Source organism: Aethalodelphis obliquidens, unplaced genomic scaffold, assembly GCF_003676395.1.
Source record: "Aethalodelphis obliquidens isolate GAN/ISIS:26980383/991018 unplaced genomic scaffold, ASM367639v1 scaffold4, whole genome shotgun sequence".
In the NCBI taxonomy this organism is placed as follows: domain Eukaryota; kingdom Metazoa; phylum Chordata; class Mammalia; order Artiodactyla; family Delphinidae; genus Aethalodelphis; species Aethalodelphis obliquidens.
In genome coordinates this window covers 40,659,404-40,682,479 of record NW_020837948.1, presented here as the reverse complement: position 1 = coordinate 40,682,479, position 23,076 = coordinate 40,659,404, and the positions used below count along the sequence as shown (strand labels likewise).

General features: G+C 35.2%; 1 protein-coding gene across 6 annotated transcripts in view; it reads right to left on the bottom strand.

Annotated features, from left to right (window-relative positions):
- The window catches only part of SKIC3 (SKI3 subunit of superkiller complex), an 85,685-nt gene that overhangs the window by 46,659 nt on the left and 15,950 nt on the right, over positions 1–23,076 (bottom strand). For all 6 annotated transcript variants that reach the window (XM_027100594.1, XM_027100591.1, XM_027100596.1 and 3 more), the window contains 17 exons: positions 20,645–20,743; positions 20,429–20,537; positions 13,411–13,551; positions 12,461–12,562; positions 11,475–11,614; positions 9,237–9,323; positions 9,043–9,146; positions 8,254–8,380; positions 7,440–7,619; positions 6,990–7,114; positions 5,807–6,060; positions 4,536–4,638; positions 2,171–2,347; positions 1,938–2,082; positions 1,695–1,773; positions 1,544–1,605; positions 1,374–1,430 (listed from right to left, as the gene is read on the bottom strand). In XM_027100594.1, the coding sequence (XP_026956395.1) occupies positions 1,374–1,430; positions 1,544–1,605; positions 1,695–1,773; positions 1,938–2,082; positions 2,171–2,347; positions 4,536–4,638; positions 5,807–6,060; positions 6,990–7,114; positions 7,440–7,619; positions 8,254–8,380; positions 9,043–9,146; positions 9,237–9,323; positions 11,475–11,614; positions 12,461–12,562; positions 13,411–13,551; positions 20,429–20,537; positions 20,645–20,743 (2,091 nt within the window). The remainder of the gene's footprint in view (positions 1–1,373; positions 1,431–1,543; positions 1,606–1,694; positions 1,774–1,937; positions 2,083–2,170; positions 2,348–4,535; positions 4,639–5,806; positions 6,061–6,989; positions 7,115–7,439; positions 7,620–8,253; positions 8,381–9,042; positions 9,147–9,236; positions 9,324–11,474; positions 11,615–12,460; positions 12,563–13,410; positions 13,552–20,428; positions 20,538–20,644; positions 20,744–23,076) is intronic.

Sequence of the window (23,076 nt, the reverse complement as noted above, 5' to 3'; positions counted from 1 at the left end):
TATTAAAGCACTTATATTTAAAAAGCATAAGAGAATAAGAAAAGCCAGACTTGTAAACATAAATACAAATGAACCTAAAACTTCACTGTTTAAGCACAATTGGCAATGCTTACAACTATGTCTTAAATATAGTCCTGAAAGAGTCCCGAATTCAACAGATTTCTCTACAGGCTTAGGGATTCTGGTCCTCAATGAAAGGGCACTGTAGGTGTCTGCCTCATAGCCTGCAGAACTTTGAACCAATTACCCATCTATTTGCTAAGCCACAGGTCTGATGGAAATAATTAGAGAAGGCTGAATCTATTCCCCTCTCTTGGAGCTCAACTGGGAAGATAAAAACTACCAACAAGTGAGGTCTGAGACCTGCTACTGGGTGAAAGGAGTGGTCAACATAAATCTGAGCTAAACAGTTAGGAAACTTTCAAGTTACCCCACTTGGACACTTTAAATCATATGCTTTTTTTTCTGCTACAAAGAATAACTTATTATATGCTGCTTTGTATTGTTTTCCATCTATCTATGTGTGGCAGGAAACAGTCTTTTTTTCTCTTAAGAAAGTAAGCTCATGGACAACAACTGTACCACACTACCATAAAACCACATTCGTAGCTTATTAACTAAGACTTATCTTTGTTTAAATTTTAAAAAAATATTTTCACATATTTTAAGATCCAAATTAATATTTTTCTTCATTCTATCTACAATCTTCTAAAGCAATCTCTGCAGTGACTTCATGTATCCCTGAGAATACCACTGAAGCTATTTTAAAAGGATGATATTTAATATACCGGCTGAAACACAAAACAGTACAGATGTGCTATTATATATAGATTTGTGGAAACTTCTAAACATGACCTATAAACATGCTCCCCATTACTGTAGTTCCAATTCTCTATATACAACTCTTCACGTATGACAATTTACACCGTGGCATGTAAAGGGATTAATATCTGCTAAAGCCAAATCTAAATTACCAAGCAAAGGTTAAATTTAAGTTTCTAGAGAGTACTAATAAATGCCCTTACTTCATCACCCCACCCCCAACACAGCCTACATGGGACTCCTCTTAATGTGTAAAAGATAAAAAGAAACACACCCAAATAATTCATAACAGAATTATTTTAATCTCCAAATGAAAAAAACAACATAATTATAAAACCAGAAATTTCTTGTGACATGAAAAGGGAAATCTTACACATTCATTATTCAATATAATAAAGTGAATGCTATCAATGATCTAGCATATTAGAGAGCATGCTGGATAGATAACAATGTGCAAAGTATTTCTCCACAACAAGTTAAGCTATTATGAAGAGGACATATATAGAAAATGTTCTTTACTTTTAATAGGACAAAACAGACAATATATGTACCTCAATCTTTTCATTTGCAAGGTATAACACTCCCAAGTTGGTCCATGCAACAGCATTCTAAAAAACACACATATACAAAATTAGGTCCCTTGTCTACATAGCAGTCTCAGAAAATCATTAACACTAAATTTTGAAGTTATTTTGCATAGACAGAGACACGTAACACTCACAATTTGTTCTGATTGGATTGATTTGATGAAACAGTGCTGAGCAAGGGCATAATTTCTAATACCTGAAAAATACAGATTTCAATAAAACTGAACTTTACTGCCTGAAAACAGGCAATCTTCTAAAAATATTGAAGTGTCATTCAATTCTTACCACTGTAACATGAAACTACACCAAGAGCATTCCAGTATAAGTGATTATTACTGTCAAGTCTCACAGCCTTTTTCAGACACTGAAAAATAAAAGTAGATAAATTTTTCTCAGAATATCAGCATTTATATCAAGGTAAGTGTGGTTTTATGTGAAAACACTACAGAATTTACTTTATCAAAAGCATCTTTCAGAAAAGCCCTTAGTTTTTTTTAAAAGTTTATGAAAAATTTCTCAAAACCATACATGCAAAGATTTCTCCAATAGCTCCTGAAGATCATTCGACTTGCTGCCTGTTTCTGCTAGATGTTGTGCTTGGCGATAATAATTAATTCCAAGATCACACCACGTGTTAGATGTAGACATCAGTTTTAATGCACGACCATAACACCTATAGAAATATAAAAGTGAATGTTGTATTGTGTTATGATGTTCTAATTCGATTTGAATGTCATCCACTGGAAATCATTGAAAATTACCTTCCTCCAAGATGGAGGAGCTCATATTTCTTTAATACTTGTTTTCCTTCTTTCTGACCTAGGAGGACTCCTAAGACACTAACATTCACTTTAGATAGTGAGACAGCATACAGACTGGTACAAGCATCCCCAACTAGCTTCCAAAGGCAAGACACATCAGCTCGATGCTGCAGAGCCCTAAAAAAAAGAAACGGTGTGATTCTTACAAATTATTTCCAAAACGTATGGCGTTTATCTCCCTCACTGCTACATACAATTAAAACATAAAAAGTATACATACAATTTTGATTTAGTTCCTTAGCTAAATGCAGCAAATGCTTTACTGAATTCCTTCTAGCCATCTTATATCTTATCACCTCCTTATTATGAAGAAAGGAAGAGGGGAAGGAGAAGAAATTGACTGTTTTAAGTGACAGAAACTTTGCAAACATTTCTTTGGTACTCTTTATCATTTTTCTTAGAAGCAGCAGAAATCACATAAATAAATCAATGAATTTTCCAGGACCAATTTATCTTTAATGCTGAATTTTTTAAATTATGCTTTTTGTGTTTGTCTATTTAAACAAAAAGCAAAGCAGTAAAGTTGGTAACTGTCTCATAGTTGATTATTGTAAACTTAGGTTTTGCTTGAAGATCTTCCTTTACATATTAAAAAAAAAGGACTAGTAAATATAAAATATATTTGGTAGTCCAAATGCTTTTTACTCTCTGAGATCAAGAATACCAAAAATCTAAATATGAGAATGTGAAAAACCGTATTTATTGAAGCAAGAAAGACTCAGTGGACAAGCTCAAAAAGTAAATAAAAATATTAACTATGGTGATAAAGGGCACTTCTTTTTAGAATGAGAAAATCTCAGTTATTCATTTCTCTTCACTTTTCTCTTCTCAAAATCTTACAAATAAAACACAGCAATTTCTCAATTAAGCCAAGTCTCAATAATCAGCTATCACAAACAGCTATGTTGCTGGCAGATGGGCAAGCAGATGGAACATTTTTCATAGCCTTTTCTACTCATGGAGTCCAGCCAAAAATCATTTTTCAATGTCTTCCTGAGAAACAAGATTAATTACTGCAGTCATCACTGAAAGCCCACTGTGAGGATCAGGAGGAAGGACACTATTTGTAGCTCTTTTGCCTAAATATCTTAGTGTAATTTCTAAACTTGACAGCAGGAAAGAAGAAAGCAGAGAGGAAAACAGAAAAGAAAACACTGGCAATTTTAGCAACCTAAACTCTTATCTCCTTTTAAGTTCAATAAAAAATAAAATATCTGTAAAGTGAAATAACTTCTATCACCCTTACACTAGAACTGTGGTAGTGTGAACTTTAAGTCTAGAAGTAAAGTAAATATAAATGTGGGAATATCACTTTAAAAGTTTTGTATACCTCCTCATAATTAGTTGTGAGTGTTATCCAGAACAAAATTTCCCAGACTCAGAAAGGCAGTATTTGTAGCTGAAGTATCATCACTCAAAGGTTCACATTTACCCTTAAATACTAGTTCAAACAAATTACACCCCTCTTCACAATACCTTCCTTTGGAAAGAGCTATATGTATTACATAAGACTTGAAAAGTAGCAATAAAAATCAGTGGGAGAAAAGAATGAAGTTTTCACTTCAGATTTGGTTCATGCTCAAAGCAAAGGAATTCTAGAGCAAGCAAATCAACATGACACACAGGAGAGGGCAAGTAGGGAAAGAAAGGAAGTGAAGCACAAGAAAGATGTTTAAGAGCAAAAAAATTTAATTCTATGTCTAACTTGAGTACTTTTTAGTCATCTATCACAAATAACACTTCTACCTAACTAATGAATTTAGTTCTATAAAATCACCAGATTTACTGAAATCTTTCTGATTTATTTCTTGTTATTTGACATCACTTCTTTTCCTACACAGATTCTCTCCAGGAGCAATCAGATTGCTCATCTCCCTTCACCTTCAGCCCTACTAATTAGTCTAAAATGGGCCCTGATCACTGAATGTAAAGCCTATTGTGCACCTGAAGCCCCATTTTCCAATCAGTTCCAATTAGAGACACTTGCATCTCTAGGTCTCCTGAAAGAGAACAATAACACGTGGTACCCAAGCTGCTGCTCCACTAGCTGACTGCTTCTTCCTTCCCATCCTTCTCTATGCTTCCAGCATGTCAGCTGCTAAAAGCAAGAAATTGTATCTGTTCCCCAGTGCAAAATTAATACAATATGTATGTTACAGAATTAACTGACTAGTCTGTTACTCTTTTATGTTTGAGATTCTGAATAATGATTGCTATAGCTAACAGGATAAACAAAGCATGATTTCCTAAAATTGGCTTTATTATATAATACTAAGAAAATAGACTCATAAATAATGATACTAACCGAGTAAAATATTCCAGTGCTTTCTCTATGTGGTCTACAGCTTTTCCATCAAGATAATCAACTAGAGCTGCTTTTGCCATCATGAGATGGCATTCACCCAAACCTAAAATCAGGTAAGTTTGTAGTTGTTAAAATATGTAAAAGAAACACTGAGAATGAACATCAAATAAATTCATTGGTGTTATATTACAGCCACTTTCCAGAAAACAAAACTTAATGGTATTTTATAAAAGTTATCTTAAGCATGGTCTTGATGCATTTATTAAAGAATTCAAATGGCAAGGTTCTGCTGGAGTAAACATGTACTAAAAGATAAAAACTATCTATGGAACCTAAGAATTTCCTTGATTTTGGGCAAATTACTTACCTCTTAAAATCTTAGCTTTGAAAATGGGGATATTACCTAATAATATCTAATATGATGCTACTTGCTATCATATTACTATTTATTAGGTTGCTGTGAAACAAGATTTGACCTCTTTATATTCAAAACTATGTAGCAAACTATACTATCAAAATTAAATAGCAATTTCCTAAAGTGGCCAGTAAACATGTAATAAATGTGAGTTCTCCTTCTGTTAAGGAGTTTTATAAAAAAAATTTTTAAAAAGGGTTTCAAGGCCTAAGTTACATGTCACTTAAAACATAACACTATTTCTGAATTAAACCCCCCACTGTTTCTTTAAAAAGGAAAGAGAGAAGCAAATATAATGAGCTCCAGGTTTTTTTAATGGTTAGAAGTAATCATTAAAAAATTAATTAAATATGGATGGTGGTGTTTTACTTTAAATTACCAAAAATAATTTGTTAAGAAGGAATAGGTATCTATAAAGGAACTAAAATTAATTTAGATAATTACAAAACAATGCAAGTTGCCTCTAAAGTTCAAAAAGTTTAAAAATGAGATTCTATAATTTACAAAGTAACTAAAAGGTATTACGATATTCTGAGAATATAGTGAATTAATTATCAAAATATAAGAGCAGGGAAATTCTTGTTTTAGAGATCCGTTTTTAGATCCCACAGCTATCATACTACTTATCTAAAAGCTAAATCTCTATCATATTACTATTTATTAACTGTTATGAAACAAAATTTCATCTTTCTATATTCAAATCTATGTAAAAAGCTATACTATAAACAGTTCATACCAGACACTTGCTGTTGACTAAAGAAGTCGCTTTCAAGTTACTCGATACATTTAGAAATTTATTCAAGGATTTTATACTTCAGTATCACAAAAGACAAAGGAGCTATTAAAGAGAAATTACCTTTCAAAGCAGGCACATAATCTTCTTTCTTTTTAATGATCAGCTGGTATTGAGCTACCGCCTCTTTATATTTGCCTAGGATTTGCTGTATTGCTGCAACCTTAAACACACTGTATGTGGATTCGGGGTTCAGCTCACTGGCTTTTGTGAAGGATTTCAAGGCTGTTGTATAGCCACCTCTGCTTAAATATGCCTCTCCTAATGACTCCCAACAATTGAAGTCCTTTGGGTCTGCCCTCAATGCTGCCTGTAAACTAAAATTTCAAGAAAGAGTAAGAGAACTAAAAGTAATAGAACTACTTCCATATCTGAAAGAAAAATACAAAGTAATTTAACTGAATCACACATATCCATGGTTCCTCCTATGGATAAAAGTGAAAAACCGTATTTATTTAAAGCAAGTATACCTGTTCCTTTTATGACATGGGTTTTTTCATACTAAGAAATTTTATTGTAATTTTAGAATGAATAAAAACAAAATAAATTTTTGAAGAAATGCTCACCAAAATTTCTTTCCCTGGACTATGTAGGAGAACTCCAGTTTCCTATCCTACCAGAATAGGTATATATCTCAATATGCCTCATCACAGTCTATAAGCCCCCACCAAGCCTCCTACCAAAACAAAAATATGAGAGTTGAAAAATAGGAACAACAGGCATGCTTTAAATTTCTGATCAGATTCCAAAGCCATGAAAAAATTTTAAATGCCTGTATTCTAGGTATTAACATAAATCAGAACAACTTTGACTCAAACATATTTTCTTTACATGGTTCAAACCAAACTATTAAAAATGAGCTGCTCCATATGCCCTTCAAGCTGCCAGTGTCTCCCCTTCCCCAAAACAATGCTTGTCAGTGGGAGAACAACAAAGATATTAACCTTGGTTTTTTATCATTCCTTAAATTTCTATTGAGAACCTGCTATATACATGATACTATTAAGACTTCACTTCCCTGGACGGCTCTCTCCTTAACACAAGGACATCAGTTAATGCAATTTTGTAATTCCAGTGCCGTGCAGATAGTAAGAACCAATGAACCATAAATAAATTTTGCTATTTCTTCCCTTGAAATACAACCTGGTATGAGGCAACTTATAAGTTCATTTTGGATATAAATGGAGTTTAATTTAAGGAACCATTAGGTTGTCTATCAGATGTTAAATATAGAAAGGTGCCTTACTCAGCCACTGCTTGAGAATGTTGACCAGCTTTTAAATAGTATAGTCCTCGCCTAAGCCAGGCCCATTTTGCCGCTCCAGCACTTGCCTTTTGAGTGACTGTTGTTAGGATAGCTAAGGCAGTTTCCTAATAAGAAGAAAAGACTAGTATTAGAGATATTAAATATTATAAAAATACCGAACACTTATGTAAAGTAAACAGATATATTTTCATTTACCACTTTTGATTTTTTAAACTTACACTGGTATATACTGAACCACACTTTCAACATTAAGTAATTTAATATCTGCCAATAAAAAGAAAATTTACTCTATAAGCAGTGGCAGAAATATTTCTATAGCATCTACAAATAAAAATTAAAAAATAACTTTCAAGTACACATATAAAAATATTTCTATTTCTATACTCAGGACTAAAAAAAAGACAAAAGTGTTTAAATTATTAGACATACCATCTCTTCAAGCTCTACACTTAAGTCAACTGCTGCAGCTCCAGATTCAGCATCAGTGTCATCTAATTCAAAAGCTTTCCTGTAACATCCACGGGCTCTGTTTCTATCTCCTACTACATCCCTGTAATAATGACCTAAATAGCAGAAAACTTTGCCCATGTATGTATCCAGTTTGGCAGCCTGAAAAATAAAAATTGATAATAACAGAATATTAAAGTTTGTTTGGATGGGTCCCTTTAAAAACACAAAAGATAAATATACAGATTTAAAAAAATAAATAAATATACAAAAATATGCCAAAACATCCTTTAACGTAAGATTTAAAGCAGACATGAAAACTGGCCATCACCGGTTACAGAAAACAAACAAATATAAAAATACTATTTCTCTGCTAAAAGAAATGCGAAATTAGAGTTATTATTTCATCAATCTGTTTCTAAGAGTCAAGATAGGAATGTAAAACTTCTAGCTGTTACACATCTAAAATATAAGAAGTTAAACACGTAGAAGTATATAAGACTCACATGGCAATAAAAGTACAGTGGAAATTACCTAAAAACAGTATTGTTTTCCAAAGGTACTGATGTCTCATTTTCTATAACACGTGTTTCTTAAATTAGTAACTTTTACATTTTTATGATTTAATTTTCTCCTTGAAAACCCATACAACATTCTCACAAAATCTTATGTGTGAGAGATGAAACACAAAAAAAAAAATCAGTAAAGGGTAATTTTAAGTACCTAACTTATGTGATTATTAGATTTGATTTCATAATGAATCCATTTCAACTAAGAACTAAATAGCATATGTTACCTTTAGAAAATGGGTAAGAGCCTTTGTTTTATCTTTTCTTGTTTCTTCACCCATAGACCAATATGTTAACCCAAGTTGGTAATGATATTCAGCAACTTCAGCATCTTTCTCAAGAGCTAGCTGAAAACTAAGTCACAAAAGGGAAGAAAGGAATATTCAGATAGATAGATAGATAGATTAAAAAAAAAAATAGGAGACACCTAGTTGGAACAATCAAAGTTTGACTTATCCAAGGATGGTAAATTAGAAGCAAGTCATTACTTTAGGATATAGATCATGAGAAAAAAAAATGATTAGAAGAGGAAACCAAACTTAAAACCAAACATTATATGTGCTTACTGAACATTATGAACAGCTAATGAGATTTCAAACCCATCATGAAATTTTCTATAGTTATGCCAAATACATTTCTTATAGTTATGCCAAATACATTTCTTAAAAATACTAAGGCTTGGGGCTCCCCTGATGGCGCAGTGGTTGAAAGTCCGCCTGCCGATGCAGGGGACACGGGTTCGTGCCCCGGTGTGGGAGGATCCCACATGCCGCGGAGCGGCTGGGCCCGTGGGCCATGGCCGCTGAGCCTGCGCATCCGGAGCCTGTACTCCGCGACGGGAGAGGCCACAACAGTGAGAGGCCCGCGTACCGCAAAAAAAAAAAAAAAAACTTAGGCTTACAAAGATCAAATTTATGCAAAACTAGATCTTTATCAAACCCATTCATTTTGAATTTTTCAAGATATATTAAATTAAGATAGGACTAGGTTTATGAGCAATCTAAATACATCCTTACCATTTTTCTGCTTGTAGATATTCCTTTTTGGTAAAATGAATCAAAGCCTCCAGGGCATGAGCTTCAGCTAGGTCAGGGTAAGAAGAGAGAAGGTCTTCCATAATCTATAAAGTATATATCTATCAATTCCATATGCAGATAAAAATAACTTTTAACTTAAAAAAAAACCCCTCAGTTTAAATGAAAACACCAACCTTTGAAGCTTCATCTAATGAGCCTTTGTTCAGATAGGCCAAGCCTTTGAGAACCAAAAGTCCTGGGATATTATTTGCATCAGAAACCTAGAAAATAATTGTAAAGAATTGCTATAAATCTCCTACAACACAATGCAGCAATGTTTTGCTTTAACTAAAGAATGACCATGGTATAAAGACTTAGAGGTCTTGATTTCTATCACTATTAACACTTTCATTCTTTGCAATCTTATTAAAGAAAATTTCAAATACATTAAAAAATTAGAGAACAGCATAATGAACCCACATGTACTTATCATCTAGTTTCAAAATTATTAGCTCAAAGCCAATCTTTTCTCATCTATACCTCCACCCATTTCACCACACTCCTGCTTAGATTACCCCAGAAATTATAGCTTTTCATCTGATAGTTTAGTATCTGTATCTAAAAAATACGTTTATTTTTAATAACATAATCATACTACCATTATAAACACATAAACAAAACCAACAATACATCCTTAACATCATCAAATAATTAACCAGTGTTCAAATTTATCAGTTGTCTCATAAAATATTTAAAGAATTTGTTTTAATCAAAATCCAAATAAGGTACATACATTTCAACTGGCTGATATGTCTCTTAAGTCTCTTTTAATCTATAGGGTTCCCTTACATCCCTTTTTTTCTCCCTTAAAATTTAACTGTTGAAAAATATGGGCCACTTTCACAGTTTCTCAGAGTCTGGCTCTTGATGATTGTATTGTCATGGTATTGACATGTTCCCTGGTCCCCTGTATCTTCTATAAATTAGTAGGTCTAGACCTTTGATCTGATTCAGGGTTGATGTTCTGGCAAGAATACCTCATGTGTACTTGCACCTGGTTATGTCTAGTTGTCTTTTTTTCTTGTGAAGTTAAGCAGCCATTGATCCTCAATGCCTAGATCTATTAATTCATTATGGACTGCAAAATGGTGATTTCCTAATTCTATCATTCCTTCTTTCCTTATTCGATGGCATACTTCAACAAAGAGAAATTTCCCCTCCTCTATCTATTTGATCATTCTGAGGAACAGTTCATAAAGGAAACATAGGATAAATACCTCGATTTTTTCCAATTGATTCCTTAGCATCCTTCAAAGATTCACTTTACTGAGGATGATTTGTTGATTTTTTTTGGTATCATCATTAACACATGGATTTAAACTTAAATGATGTGCTTTAATCTACTGCAGTTACTACTGCTCAAACCATCCCCTCTTTAGCCAGTAAAAAATCAATTCATGCTAGTTCCTGAGCACTTCTGACATAATTCTAATAGCCTTTTATGGTTTCGTTGGTTTCTAGCATTATAAGGTGTCCTGGGCTCATCTTGTACATTTTCTGTCTCAGACTTGGATTCTACCAGTTCTTCAAGGCACTTTTCATTTGGTTTTTGTTTTTTGTAAAAAAAAAAAAAAAAAAAAAAAAGAGTATGGAAAGACCTCTCCAAAGCATTCACCCAAAACACACTATTGGTGGAAGGCAAGTATTGAGAGAAAACAAGAAAATAAGATATCTGTTCTTGAAGGATCCTGACAACTGTTCTAATTTTAAAGAAAAACTATGAAATGCAAAGCCTTTTGAAACATAAAAAACAATGATTTTTTATAAAAATTCAGAACTCTGCAATATGCTGAGTGATATAATTTTAATTTTATACCAAAAATAGCCTTTATCTGAAAAATATCTTTATATTGTTAAAGGCGCCATGTTGTTATAATTCATAATTTACTAGTTTTTGCTAGGGAATTTCAAACTGCTTGAATCAAAAACAGTAAGAAATCAGTTTCCTTCTTAAATATCAATCTTTCTCAGAGTGTTTAAGTTGAATAAAACAAGCAACATTCTCTACCATGAAGCTACAAGTGTCCTTAATAATTCTTGTCAATAATCTATGAAATATTTTCTGGAGAGAAAAATTTAGAATACCAAATTAATAATAATCAAGTATTGATAACCCAACAGGGCAAAAAGAGAAAAGGAGAATAAGAGCAAGAACTAAAGAAAGAAATTGCATTATATGAAGAACACTGTAAGTACTTAAGCAAGAGGCAAACAAATAACTTTAGGAGTTTCCAAAAAGTGCAGAGGTGGTGAATTCAAACCTCTAGCACAAAATTTTTGTAAGTAAATATTTGTGGTAAGCAGAGAGTGGTTGATGCCTGGTTGACCGAAAACTAAATAAGGTGAAGGGAAAAATGCAATGATGAGACTACCTGATCAAGAGTATGAATTGCTTCCTCTGAAGATTCATAATCTGAGAGTTTAATCAAAGCCTCTGCTTTCAAATGAAGACAAAGATTCTTCTGATGAAGATTGCCACCAGACACACCAAGATTATCTATGTTCTTCAGAGCTGACAAAATTAAGGACATCTGAATGAAGACAATCATATCACTTCACTTTTTTTTTTTCTTTTTAAGGGTAACATATAACAAATTGTAGATATAGTAAGAATAAACTGTCAAAACAATATACATGAAGAATAATTCAAAGCTAAATATAAATTCTTCCCTGAACTCTTTATGAAAATATCTGAATTTGAAACAGAATAGATCTAAATTTAAAACCTCCATCTTTACGTAACATATAATAAAACTGAACATCCTGAAACACAACAATGGCTGTCTATATCTGCTACATAATAGAGGTTAACCCTTATCTAAAGCATCTGTCACAAAAATAGCACATTAAGGATAATGGAAGGGAAAAGAAGCTGAATTAGGATGAACCAAGGTAAACTGTTTCCCAACTGCAGAGGCAAGGTCACCAGCCAGGCCAAGAGCAGTGCATCATTTCTCTGATTTCTTACCCCACACCTGACCTACATGAGCACATGCAGATAGGCTCTAAGATACCTCTCCTTGTCCATTACCTACATTGAAGGAATCAAGAATCTACGTTAGAGTGAAGGTCGCAGGTCCCACAAGAAGCTTCCCTGTTACAAAGACAGAGCATCACCACACAAGCTTAAACTGACTTTGTCAAAATTCCAAGTGTAGGAAACCTTTGATAAATACTCATTGTTGGTTTAAAAATATAGTAGTAGACATGCACACAGACTTGGTGTGTTTTTTTTTTTAACCTCCTCAATGAAATTTAAATTAGTTGGTAACTTAAAATACAAAATAAAGCACCATTATCATTCTCCTTTAAGATGAAAAGAAACAGCATTGGCCACCCTGGAAGATGTCAAGAATACCTTGATTGCATGAAAGAACAGCTTCCTTAGGTTTATGCATTCTGACTTGGGCTTCTGCCAGATGATACCATCCAGCTGTGCAGAGAGGGCTTTCCTTTAATCCTAAAAGGATAAGAGTAATCACAAAATCCAAGGTTTCCATTACGACTGAGATGAATGGCACCACAATCCACTCCCCAGATCAGACTCCTCCCCGCTCCCTTGTAGTCCATATCTAATCAGTCACAAAGTCACATTGATTCCACGGCCCACCACTTCAGTTCAGACCTCCATTATCTATCCCAGATCAATGCAAGTGCTTGCCATCTACACCAATTCATTCTCTATACTGTGGCCAGAATATTTCTAAAAATACAAATGGGATTATGAAATTCCCCTACTTAAGACTGCGCTGGTTCCCAGCTGCCCTTTGGATAACATGCAAACCTCTTAACAAGGTTTGCAAGGCCCCTTTCCAGCCTCAATTCTTGTCCCCTCCTGCTCCCATACTTTATTTTCAAATCTTGCTGAACGATCAGGAGTTTCCTGAACACTAGCTTTTCTCTCACCTCAGGCTATTTCAACTCTTGGCCTAAAATGCTCCTCCCGCTGCCAGGCTTGTATTTGTCATTCAGACCTCAATATGAAAGAGAGTTCATCCAGAATTGTCATACCTGATAAGACTAAATTAAAGCCTCCTAAGCATGGAGATAGCATCCTTATTTTACACGGAGATAGTATCCTTATTTTACAAACGAAAACACTGAGACACAAAGAGTTTAATTAACTTTCGTAAGGTCTTGAAATTAGTGAGTGGCAGAGTTGGAATTCAAACTTAAGCAGACTCCAGAGTATGTAAGTACATTTTTTTGCTTCTATCCTAAATATATATATTCCTTAAAGAAAGGCCCAAAGATAAACGCCTGCTAACAACTATACCTCATGTTATACGTTGCACACTGAACACTCACCTTCTGTTAAGTTCCTAACAGCACCTTCGTACTTTTTGTCTTGTAATGCTTTAATGCCTAAACCAATGAGACCTGGACCACTTTTTGAATCCATTTCCACTAATCTACAACAGTACTGTTCTCCCTCATCAGTAAGGCTTCCTGGAATTAAAAGAAAAATTTATTAGCATACATATAACAATATGTGCCAACACCTGTACACTTAAATCCCAAGAGCTGTCTTATGCATACACTTCCATATCTTGATTCCAGGAATTTGAAACTTAAATAGACCAACAAATGTAGAAAATATTAACATCTCATAAAGAAAATGATGTTCCTCCTTCTTCTTAAATACCAGAAGTAGAAACCACTTTACACACAGCAGTATGGGTAAACCGAACTTGCTGTCGTACTCAAGGGTTTCAAGCAAGAAACCTACTGCTACTTGCCACAAGGCTAAGACTCAGCGCGCTGCGTGCCACCGGGTCTCCCTTTGCTATTCAGCAATAAGAACTTTGGTTGTTAGATGAAGGAATCCCTGTCAAAGGACAGTATCTTTGCCAACCTCTCTCCCTGGACAACAACGTGCTGCTAGAGATGCGGCAGCCAAGATGCCAGATGCAGTGGACTCTTCCAGCAGCCCAGAATCAAAAGACAGCCTACTCAGCAGGATACTGAACAAAGACTTAGTCACATTCTTCTTAAGTTTACATTCAAAACTTTCTTTTCCTATATAAGTTAACAGTTAGGCTTATGTAGTAATCATCCAATGCCTACATTTTGAGTTTATTTTGGTAAAAAAAATTAGTTTAGAAAACACTGTAGGTTCTGTTATATTGTATTTCCATTTTCTCCAACCTCAATCATTCTCAGAATTCCTGTTCCCAGAAAAGCACAAAAACAGGTGGAAAATATGATTTCTGTTTTGAGAATAAACTGGGACTACCATTCACCACTTTAATAAGTTGTTTAATCACATACGGAAATTCTTGAAAAGTAATTGAGACAGTAATTTACAACTTGAAGCAATAAATAAGGGGAACAAATAAAAATAATTTATCTGAAAAAGAGACCTGATGCTTTAATATCTCTATAAAACAGCCCCAAACCACATATGGAACCACTGTTTCAGTAACAGATGTCAAAGGTGAATTCTTTGCATGATACCATTTAGCTTATATATTTCAAAATATTTAAAACCAGATATACAACAATGTATATAATCCCTAAGTAATATTTTATATATTAATTTAGAAGTCCAAGTTAGCACCAAAAATTCAAAGAATTCATAAAGGCTAAAGAATTAAAACTTCAATACTGTTTGGTGAAATATGAGAATAAACTGGAAGAAATACTATCTCGGTTAATAAGCCAGTAAAAAAGACACAAGCCTGCTTCTAGACAAGAATTTCCCTTCTATCAATATGTTCTCACTATCGCTTCCGTATATATGAATTCCAAGAATAGACATGCCTAGTTCCATACACCCTATTATCCTCCAAAAGCAAACCACTGGGGGCTTCCCCCACCCCTTTTATATCCAGCGGTATTGTCTAAACTAGATATCAAAATAACCTCGAGGACTTGTTAAAACAAAAAATGCTGAACGCTACTCTCAAAGTTTCTGATTCAGTAGGTCTGATATTAGACCTGAGAATTTGCATTTCTAACAAGTTGTCAGGTGATACTGATGCTACTGGTCCAGAGATCATACTTTAAGAATCACCAGTCTACAGTATTTACCAATACCATATACCAACTGTATTACTAACTTTATAGCATATATACCCTACCTTTGTTGCCTCTGTAGCTAAACAGTAATTTCTGAAGGGTAGGGACTAGTATAGTGTCTTGTACATGTAGCCATTCATTAAATATTGTAATGATCCTTTAAAAATACCGTTATGAATTGATGTCCCAAAAGGCTTAGTCTATTAATAGGTAAAGGCTGAGAATTACTATGGAAAATTAAAAACATTCACCATTCTAAAAAAGAAAATAAAATGGCTACTAAAATTTTACCTTCGATTTCTATCCAACTGAGTCAAAACTCTCTCTTACTCCACAGAAACACAATTCATGATAGTCTATCTTGGCTATAAAAACTGCCCTTATTACAGAAAACACACCTGGGATGAAAAGAAGAAAAGCCAATCATGCATCTTTTCTAAAAAATCATCCATATTTAGGGTAACTAAAAACTGCACACAGGTGAGCAAAGTGTGAATAGGCAGATGAAAATAGTTTCCTAAAGGTCTAGGATTAACACAAAAATCTTTTAAACAAGGTATATTTTCCTAACATATTCCCCTTTGCTAACATCTGGGAGCACAATTATAAAAGCAAAAAGAGATTCGGGGAGACTATATTCACGTCTAGCCCTGGATAACATACTCTCTACATAAGACCAAGTGGCACTTAAAGGGTTTCTCTACAGTGTTCACAAAAACCATCAACAGTAATAACAACACTAGTGATCCTGTGTAAAGAGACAGGAATATTCTAGCTTCAACTCTCAATCCACTTCTCCATACTAATTCTTGTTGAAAATACTACCTAAATAAATGTGGAGGATAAAACCAGAAAGGAAATAGACTTCATTGTTTTTGAATAGAAAATTGTTTAACTTATCTGCTCTTTTTAACATTTAAAAGAGTCTAAGATTCCAGATTTAGTGACTTTAGAACAGTTTGTCAATATTATTTTTATTTGTCAATAAGGCAAGGTAGACTTGGAGCTGATAAACGATGTTCTGAAAAGGTTCAGAGTAGATGCTCAGTAATACCTATAAGAATTCTGTTTCCTAAAGTTTATCACAAAAAAAGGCAAGAGGTTTTTTAAATTTATTTCTGACATCCCAAAGAAATCCAACAGTGCTGTAGAATTTTTCTTTTAAATTAACCTAGCTTGGAGGGAGAAAAACAACATGTACTCATTTTTTTATTTCCACCTGGATTTTCTAGTATTTCTGGAACAGAAAATCTTAAATTCTTTTCTGTTTGGATTTGAAGAAACAAGCTTTCTTATCCTCCTGCAATTCAGCAATAAAGCAAAACAAAATAAATCAAAAAGGTCATTTAGCATGAAATAACATTTCATCAGATGACAACTGTGAAAGCTATTCACTACTTGTTATGTGAAGCTTTATAAACTGAGTCATTTTGCAAATGAGTCTTCAAGCCTCAACATGCAAAGGAGGACAAAAGAGAATGAAATATATTTGTCCCCAGTGGAAAAGAACCCAGTGATTAACTGCTGTGAGGCAGCAAATTCTGCAGGCACTAAAGTACTCTGGGGGAGGATAGATCAGCCTTTAAGAGACCTCACAGATTTTCAGAAGTTCTTAATACATAGAAAGTTTGGCTTAAAGGAGCAATGAAAAGAAGGAAAAAAAGAAATCATTAAGCACAGCTTCCTACTCTCCTACATTAACTATTAAACTTCCACCCCAAAATAATGCTTCACCTCAGAATGCACCTAAGCCTGAACTGCCCCATTCCACAAATCCTTACAACCAACATTTCAGCAGGGAAAGAAGTCTTCCTTGGAGTACCATACATGTAAATATCCACCTACCCACTCCCCTTTGCCAGGACATTTGTAATTCTGCAAAATACCCATCCCCAAACCCTCTTTGAGAATGGTGTTTTTTTTTTTCCACAAAAATCAACACTCTCTCTAATCAATCCGAAAATCCCTTTGCTATCTCTTTACTAAAACATTTTGTCAAGTACTGAATTTATGGGCAAAACTCTGCAGACTATTTGTTGAGCTTATTGCTTCTATAATTTTGTAGGCTTTTTGATATACTAGGGCATATTTACTCAACAAATCTACATTATAGGCTTATATGTGCCTATTAAGAAAACATTTGATCAGTCCTCAAAAAGAAACATCAGTGTATCTTCTTGTGCCAATTAGCATGTAAGCACGTCAAGAATGAGGGAATGGCACAAACCATGAATAGCTGAACAGGAACAGAGAGAAAAGGGTGAACAGCCATGAATTTCGCAATAGCAGAAAAAGGGGTGGAGGGATGAGTACCAGAGGCCACACAATAAAGAAAATCAGTCCACTTATCTTGGGAACACACTGGGTTTCATGCTAAAAGTTGAAGAAACTGGGTGACTTAGAACTATGCTTCCTATTAGAGGAAAACAAACAAACAAAAAAACACACACAAAAAAAATCATAGAAGTCTTCCCTGGTGACGCAGTGGTTAAGAACCCGCCTGCCAATGCAGGGGACACGGGTTCGAGCCCTGGTCTGGGAAGATCCCACACGCCGCGGAGCAACTAAGGCCGTGCACCACAACTACTGAGACTGTGCTCTAGAGCCTGCGAGCCACAACTACTGAAGCCCGCGCACCTAGAGCCCGTGCTCTGCAACAAGAGAAGCCACCGCAATGAGAAGCCCGCGCACCACAACAAAGAGTAGCCCTCGCTCGCTGCAACTAGAGAAAGCCCGCGCGCGGCAACAAAGGCCCAACACAGCCAAAAATAAATTAATTAATTAAAAAAAAAATCATAAGCATGCTTCCTGTACTGAAAGTCTCTTAGCATGCCCTTCCTCCTTGACCTCAAGGCAACGTCCATAACATTAACTAGCCCTTTCTTCTTGAAACTCTCCTGCCAGAAGAGTTACTGCAATTCTCTTTCTCCTCTAAAAGCCTACTATCCCCCTCTCACACTTCCTCCTCTTCTCCCTTAAATGAAGTCAGTCTGTCCCTGGATTGCTTCTTTTTATACCTGCTAACCATTTCTTCCTACTCTTTTCCCATTGCTGTAGTCTAAGTTCCAATTCAATCACTTTGATTAAAAAAGACAGCCCTGGGCTTCCCTGGTGGCGTGGTGGTTGAGAGTCCGCCTGCCGATGCAGGGGACACAGGTTCCTGCCCTGGTCCGGGAAGATCCCCACATGCTGCAGAGTGGCTGGGCCCGTGAGCCATGGTCGCTGAGCCTGCGCGTCCGGAGCCTGTGCTCCGCAACGGGAGAGGCCACAACAGTGAGAGGCCCGCGTACTGCAAAAAAAAAAAAAAAAAAAAAAAAAAAAAAAAAAAAAAGACAGCCCTACTAAAGGCCTCCTAATCATAAAATTAGTTGCTCAATCTCTCAAGACAGACCTCCTTTCTGAAATGCTCTTTCCTTGCCTTCTGTGTTGCTTTGCATCGGCTCCCCCACCTTCCTCTCTGACCCTCTTCGCTTCTCTGTCCTCCATCCCCTCTTCCCCCTCTTCCTCCCTTTCCCTTCAAGGCAGCCAACACTGCCCAAGGTACAGTTTTCACCTTTCCGCCCTTCAGGCATCCTCTGAAGTCATCCACTCCATTCACTTTCATGTACACGCAAACAGCTTCTAAACCTTGTTGATCTCTCACGGGCAAACCCTGATGAACATTTCCCTCTGAATGCCCATTAACAGCTCCTCTCAACAACTTACCTTTCGTACAAACCATCATTCCATATTAGTGCAACTTTTCAGGAGAGTTGAAAGTTAAAATTGATTTCTCCCTCCCATCACCTCTAAGAAATCTCTTCCATTTTTGCATTCACCTGTTACTTTCAATTGCTGCTATCGTATTCCCAGTTCATTCGTTCCTATAGTTCATTCATTCCTAGCATCACTTATTCTACCCAATCTAGTCTATCTTCTGTACAATCTATCCTGCACACCATATTAGTTTAAGATTTTATACTTCATAAATATACTCACTACAACACTTTTAATGTTTTCTTTTCTCATGTTAGTGAAAACTGCTCTTGCACGTGTATCTTTGACTCAGTTAAAGTAAGGAAAAGGGGGTCTGCTTACTTCTCACCATAAAATAATCCAAAACTGAAGAGTTCTGGACTTTAACTCAGACACCAGGGGGAAAAAAAGTACAAGTTGGACTTACAAGGGAAAGTTAGAGTGGGGAGAGCCAAGGTAAGTGCAATGAGACTTTTGTAACAGGAATTTTCCCTCATTTATCTCAAGCAGTAGTTTTCAACCATTTTTCAATTATGAAACATGCGATGGTCATTAACATACAAAGCATTCCCATGTATATACTCATTTAGCAACAAAGTGAAAAAACTTAAATGGATTAGGAAAGCTCTGCAATAATTTACAATCACTACCACACTGGTGCTGGTACTGTCATTTCCATTCCAATGACTGACTTCTATGAATTATATTCCTATCGGGTGAATACAGGAATGGACAGGAATGATATTCAAATTCTTTTTAAAACACCTATTCAGCACAGACACTGGCAAAACAGACAGCAGCTGTTGTGAAAACCAATATGGTCAACATCCTGTAAACTGACAAGCACAAGATATCCACAGCTACAAGTTTTGGCAACTCCCAGAAGGCTAGCTGCCATCACTTCTCTCTCTTCCCCCAACAAAAGTACACAAAGAAGCAACAGCATGAAGCATACACTAAGACACACTCTCTGACTTGAATCTGCTCTGTTTAATTAAAAAAGTAGATCATTCACAAACTTCATTACTTTATCATACTATAGTATTTGTAACAATGTCGTTGTGACATTGACATACCACATAACATCAACACTGAGAATGTTAATCTTTCACAAAATCTTTTGCATGACATTCATATCCCTGTGTAATACAGTCTAACTTACTTAATCAAAATATATCTTAGTTATTCTTTCTACTATAGCAAATAGAACTATTTTACTATTCCCCAAAACCACACCTAGTCCCATTCCTCTGCTCATGCCATGTGGCGCATCTTTCACCTTCTCCTGTTCATCTAATTTCTGTGGAAAATTCAAGACCTTCTTCAATTCTTACCTTCAAAAATACTTCACTGATCAACAATAAACTCAGTAGCTCATAATTCGTGTCACTATACCTTCCTGTATTTCTTAGCCTTTTCATGTGCACAAAGAATACATATTGTACTTCCTCTCATGTCCAGAAATACTGAAACAATGCCTTACACACAACGGGCACTAAAACAATTTTTCATTCATAGCAACATCACTCTCACACCTCTGGGACACACAATATAACAAAGAATAAATTACCTGTTTCAATTAAATGCAAACAAAGCACTTCTAATGGATACTGTACAGTAGGATAGATGTTTATCATTCCTTCACAAGCCTTCTTCAACCTAGCAGTCTCATGAGGAAACTTGAAAATATAAAAGTAAAATAAAGTGAGTAGCAGAAAAATATACTTGTGAGCACTTTCCTAATTAGAATAGAAAGTCACGTTAGAGATTTTAAAAATCAACTTACTTTGGATAAACATTGAATGAAATGTCTATAAAGCACCTGGTGATCTTCACTAGGAATCTTATCTGATAAGTCCAGTGCATTCTCAAAAGCAGTTAATAGCTGAAACAAAGACACAAAAAGCTATTATCTGTAGCACACTTAAATGACAAATACAATAAATAGTTGAACACAAAAGACTTATACAAACCATACCCTTAACTAGTAACTGCAAATGTGTTTTATTGTCTGGCCCTACAATTTCAATGAGGAAAAAAATGTATAATTAAGTTTGGAATACATCTGACTCCAATTGGCCAGCAGACTGCATTGAACTAATAAGGGATAACTATAAATTAGCGACATTAATTTAACAAAACATTCTTGTAAGTGCTTGCTGCTCCCTACTAACTAGTTGAGAGGTACAGTCTCATATGTTAGTGTAGCTGTTACTGCTCAGATCACTTTTAAAACATCTCTTCTGAAATCACCAGCACAGTCTTTGGAACATCTTCAGGATAGCAAATCTTCAATCTCAAAAAAAAAATTTTTATTAAGTTATACTTTTGGTAAAAAACCAGAGATATGACTGAACTATCATGAAATCATTCTTCTTACATAGTATTATTAACTGACTTTGAAGAAAATTCCAAAAGAAGCCTCCTAAATATTTCCTCAGCAAGGACAGCAATACCAGAATCCAAGGCAAGCACTTTAAAAAATACCATTCATGGGACTTCCCTGGTGGTGCAGAGGTTAAGAATCCGCCTGCCAATGCAGGGGACACGGGGGGTTCGAGCCCTGGTCCAGGAAGATCCCACATGCCACGGAGCAACTAAGTCCGTGCGCCACAACTACTGAGCCTGCGCTCTAGAGCCTGTAAGCCACAACTACTGAGCCTGCACTCTAGAGCCCGCGAGCCACAACTACTGAAGCCCACATGCCTAGAGCCCGTGCTCTGTAACAAGAGAAGCCACCGCAATGAGAAGCCCATGCACCACAACAAAGAGTAGACCCCGCTCACCGCAACTAGACAAAGCCTGCACACAGCAACGAAGACCCAATGCAGCCAAAAATAAATATTTTTTAAAAATATATAATAAAAATAAAGAATACCATTCATTTGGTTACGTAAGTTCTACATTTTTCAAAATGAAGTTCCATGACTTTATAATAAAAATTCATAATACAGTTCACCACCTCAAATTTTCATTTTAAGGTATGGTATAAAGTCTGTATAAATAAGTAAAATTTTACTGTGCTAATAAAGTTTAATGATCTTGCAAATAAAGAAAAAAAAAAAGAAGCCTAACAAACAGTCTAGCGTAACACGTTTAAAAAAAATAGTAATGAAATTAATCCACGTGGTAAATATGTGATACATTTTTTTCTGAACAGACTTAAATAAGGCAGAGTATCACTAGCATTCAAGGTGAAAATAACCCTCCCCCCAAAAAAATCCTTTTATCCTATTTAACAATTAGAAATCAATTCTTAAAATGATAAGTATAATTAGTTCTCTTTCATGGAGGAGTATAGTGTAGATAATTCAAAATATTTTTACTTATTTTGACATGTGTTTGATATCCTGGTAACTGATACTATTTTAAGGAAATAAGTCATAATATGAAGACATGGTTTAAAAGAAGTTAATAAATCACCTAATTTTGTCAACGTTCAATTTTTTTCCACAACTGAATCTATACACAGATAAACCAATACAAAAACAAATGCAAATCTTATTCTCATGTTTTTATTCCTACCACTTAGGACATGCCTGACATATAGTAACAGGTTCTCCATAAATATTTTCTAATTAAAGGAACAAATTAATGAGTGAACAAATGAATGAACACATTAAAGAAATGAGATTCGAATCCTATATGGAGTCTATAATTGTTCACATTTAAAAATTCTATTAAATTTAGCAAGTGTACATTGAGTGTTTATTTACCATAATATGAAATTAAGTTTACTTTTAAACTTACAAATATAAAAAATAGAATGATGAAAATATTTTCCAATTATGGTTCAAAACCAATAGGTTTTTTTAAGTCTTTTAAAAAGTCTTTGCAATTACTTGAAAATGTGTACATTAAAAAAGAATATTTCAGGCTTTCCTGGTGGTGCAGTGGTTGGGAGTCCGCCTGCCGGTGCAGGGGATGCGGGTTCGTGCCCTGGTCCGGGAGGATCCCGCATGCCACGGGGCGGGTGGGCCCGTGGGCCATGGACGCTGGGCCTGCGCGTCCGCAGCCTGTGCTCCACAATGGGAGAGGCCGTGACAGTGAGAGGCCCGCGTACCACAAAAAAAAAAAAAAAGAAATATTTCTAGGTATAAGTACTCTAAATACTAAATATAAATACTCTAAATAAAATACTCTACAACCAACAAGGGATTAAGCTCAAAAATATACAAACAGCTCATACAGCTCGATATCAAAAAAACAAACAACCCA